Below are 2,315 nucleotides of genomic sequence, written 5' to 3' on the forward strand. Positions count from 1 at the left end.
CTGTTGCCATTAAAACGGGTAAAGAATTGACACAATCGATGCATGTGTGTAGCAATCATTTTGAACGAAGCAATTATTTCCCAACAAGTAAGTCTGCGTAATCACTATCCATTCATTCTGGGCACATTGTCTTCCTTATCCTTATAAAAATTATCATTTTGATTGCATTCTCTTTCTAGATGGGCCTAACCAGAAACCCAAATTAAAAAAGAATGTGGTCCCTTCACAAAATTTGCCTGTCAGGACCCATGATAGGTGTGAGCTCTCTCCTGTCAAACGTCGAAAGCAAGCAAGGAGTGACAGGGCAGCAAAGCGGGCTATTTGGTGAGTAGTTTTCTAGCTTCTACCAAGGTGGTTGAGTAACATGCTGATTTCATAATCACATTTATCTATTTTTTCATTTCAGGAGCAATATCACTTCTGAAGAAGCAAATTCCAGCAATGAAAACGAAGCTCCAGGAGATCAGGAACAAGGTCAGGATGTCATGTTTTGTAAACAAGCTTCCTTATCTTCTCCACGGTTGATATTTTAGATTCCAATGTGTTATGATTTTTATTGACAGGGTCTGAGACTTGTTGTAATTTATTTTTTTCATTTTTGAAAGCAATCAGGGATGCGCTCTTTTCTGTTTCCCTTTTTGGGAAGGATTCTCTTAGTGGCATTTATTTTCATCAATCAAAAGTTACCCATTATCAATCACTCCTTGCAGATATTGTTTTAATTTTTTGTTGTTTTTTTGAATGAATTGTTTCGTTTTAATTTGTTTTGTCAGTTGTTGCTCCACTGTTGTTTAAGCCATGCTACTGTATTGCTGATGTATTTTGTGGCCTTGTGTGTAATAAAATTTCTTTGCAGTCTCATTTTAATTACATTTTTTTAATTGGTTCCAATTTGACTTTGCCATGTTACAGTTGAGAACACTAACACAGAAGGTGATGACAGTTGGAGGGATGTACCTCAGGTGGCAGATCTCGCTCCCAGGGACCGAATTAAACTGGCTGAGATCGGTATCCAGGTTGGAGATAATCTGCCATCACTTGTTATCAGCATAATGGAGACTGACAAGAAATTGAAAAGTACAACTGGCCTCCATTCTGTCAAGTTGCTTGATTCCCTCACTAAGTGTGCTGATGAAATTGCTCCTGATAATCCTTGCAAGAAACTTCAAATGAGTACTAAAAGCAGAATAGTGCTGACCATGATGAAGATCAAACTTTCAATTAGCTTTTCTTCATTAGCTGTGCTTTTTGACATAAATATTCAGACTTGCTGCAACTACATTTATGACATGATTGCCGTTCTTTCCAAAATTCTAAAGTGCATGATATTTTGGCCAAGCAAGGAGGAGATACTCATGAATATGCCAAAGTGTTTCAGAGGTTTTGGTAAAACAAGAGTAGTACTTGACTGTTACGAGATACCAGTTGGGAAGCCTAAATGTATTGTGTGCAGAGTAAAAACCTACTCTCATTACAAGAAAGGTCACACTGCCAAGGTTTCCATGAACATTACTCCATCAGGTCTCATCTGTCTGTGTTCTGTTGCCTTTGGTGGAAGGGCCTCAGACAAGGTAATTACTCAAAACACAGGTGTTTATGATAAATGTGATCCTGGGGATGGAATTATGGTTGACAAGGGGTACCACATTGAAGAGGAATGTGAAAACAATATGCTAGTGCTGATTCGACCCCCTTTCCTGCGCAATAATAGAAAGTTTAGTAGAGCAGAAGCTGTGCAATGTGCCAAGATTGCCAGGGCCAGAGTTCATATAGAGAGAGTTATTCAAAGGGTCAGGTGCTTCAATATTTTAAAGAGCAGAATTCCCTGGAATTTAGTACCTTTCATTGATGACCTTGTCATTATAGTTTCAGCCCTGGTCAACTTAGGAAACCCTATTTTGGCTAGGAACAAGTATTGAACAATTGGAAAGTATATCTGATAATATTTGTTATTATGTACCTTTTATGTTGTACTAAGGAAGTACTCCAAATAACTTTAATTTTTCTTTTATGTGTGAGACAAAGACAGTCAATTTTTATCTTTATTCTTTTATTAGCAATCCTGTAAATGGTTGTAGGTATTCTATACCTAATTTGTAACACTAGTCTGACTATCGCTCAGCCAATAACATTACTTGTGGGACCTGTGGTTTCTGATTTTTTTAAAAACCAAATTTTTGAGCTAGAATGCTCTTCTTCGAACTCGATCTGTCTTTTTATGATACAAAACGACCCTGAAAATCCCAGGTCGCTAGCTCAATTCGTTCTCGAGTTATCGTGCGCACAGACAGACACACACACAGACAGACAGACGC

The 2,315-nt window shown here is 37.9% G+C and overlaps 1 protein-coding gene across 1 annotated transcript; it reads left to right on the plus strand.

Moving 5' to 3' along the window:
• The first annotated feature begins 38 nt into the window (after window positions 1–38).
• On the plus strand, window positions 39–1,919 carry LOC127751221 (uncharacterized). Its single transcript, XM_052274377.1, has 5 exons — window positions 39–87; window positions 180–324; window positions 407–474; window positions 564–578; window positions 913–1,919. The coding sequence occupies exons 1-5, from the start codon at window positions 39–41 to the stop codon at window positions 1,917–1,919; spliced, it is 1,284 nt and encodes a 427-aa protein (XP_052130337.1).
• The last annotated feature ends 396 nt before the right edge of the window (window positions 1,920–2,315 follow it).

This window comes from Frankliniella occidentalis, unplaced genomic scaffold (assembly GCF_000697945.3).
Source record: "Frankliniella occidentalis isolate FOCC.00 unplaced genomic scaffold, Focc_3.1 Scaffold384, whole genome shotgun sequence".
Classification (NCBI taxonomy): Eukaryota; Metazoa; Arthropoda; class Insecta; order Thysanoptera; family Thripidae; genus Frankliniella; species Frankliniella occidentalis.

Excerpts from the sequence above, each read along its gene's own strand:
- LOC127751221 (XM_052274377.1), top strand. The coding sequence starts at position 39 with ATGCATGTGTGTAGCAATCATTTTGAACGAAGCAATTATTTCCCAACA. Across the intron at positions 88-179 it reads AAGCAATTATTTCCCAACAA|ATGGGCCTAACCAGAAACCC; the intron begins GTAAGTCTGCGT and ends TTCTCTTTCTAG. Across the intron at positions 325-406 it reads GCAGCAAAGCGGGCTATTTG|GAGCAATATCACTTCTGAAG; the intron begins GTGAGTAGTTTT and ends TTTTCATTTCAG.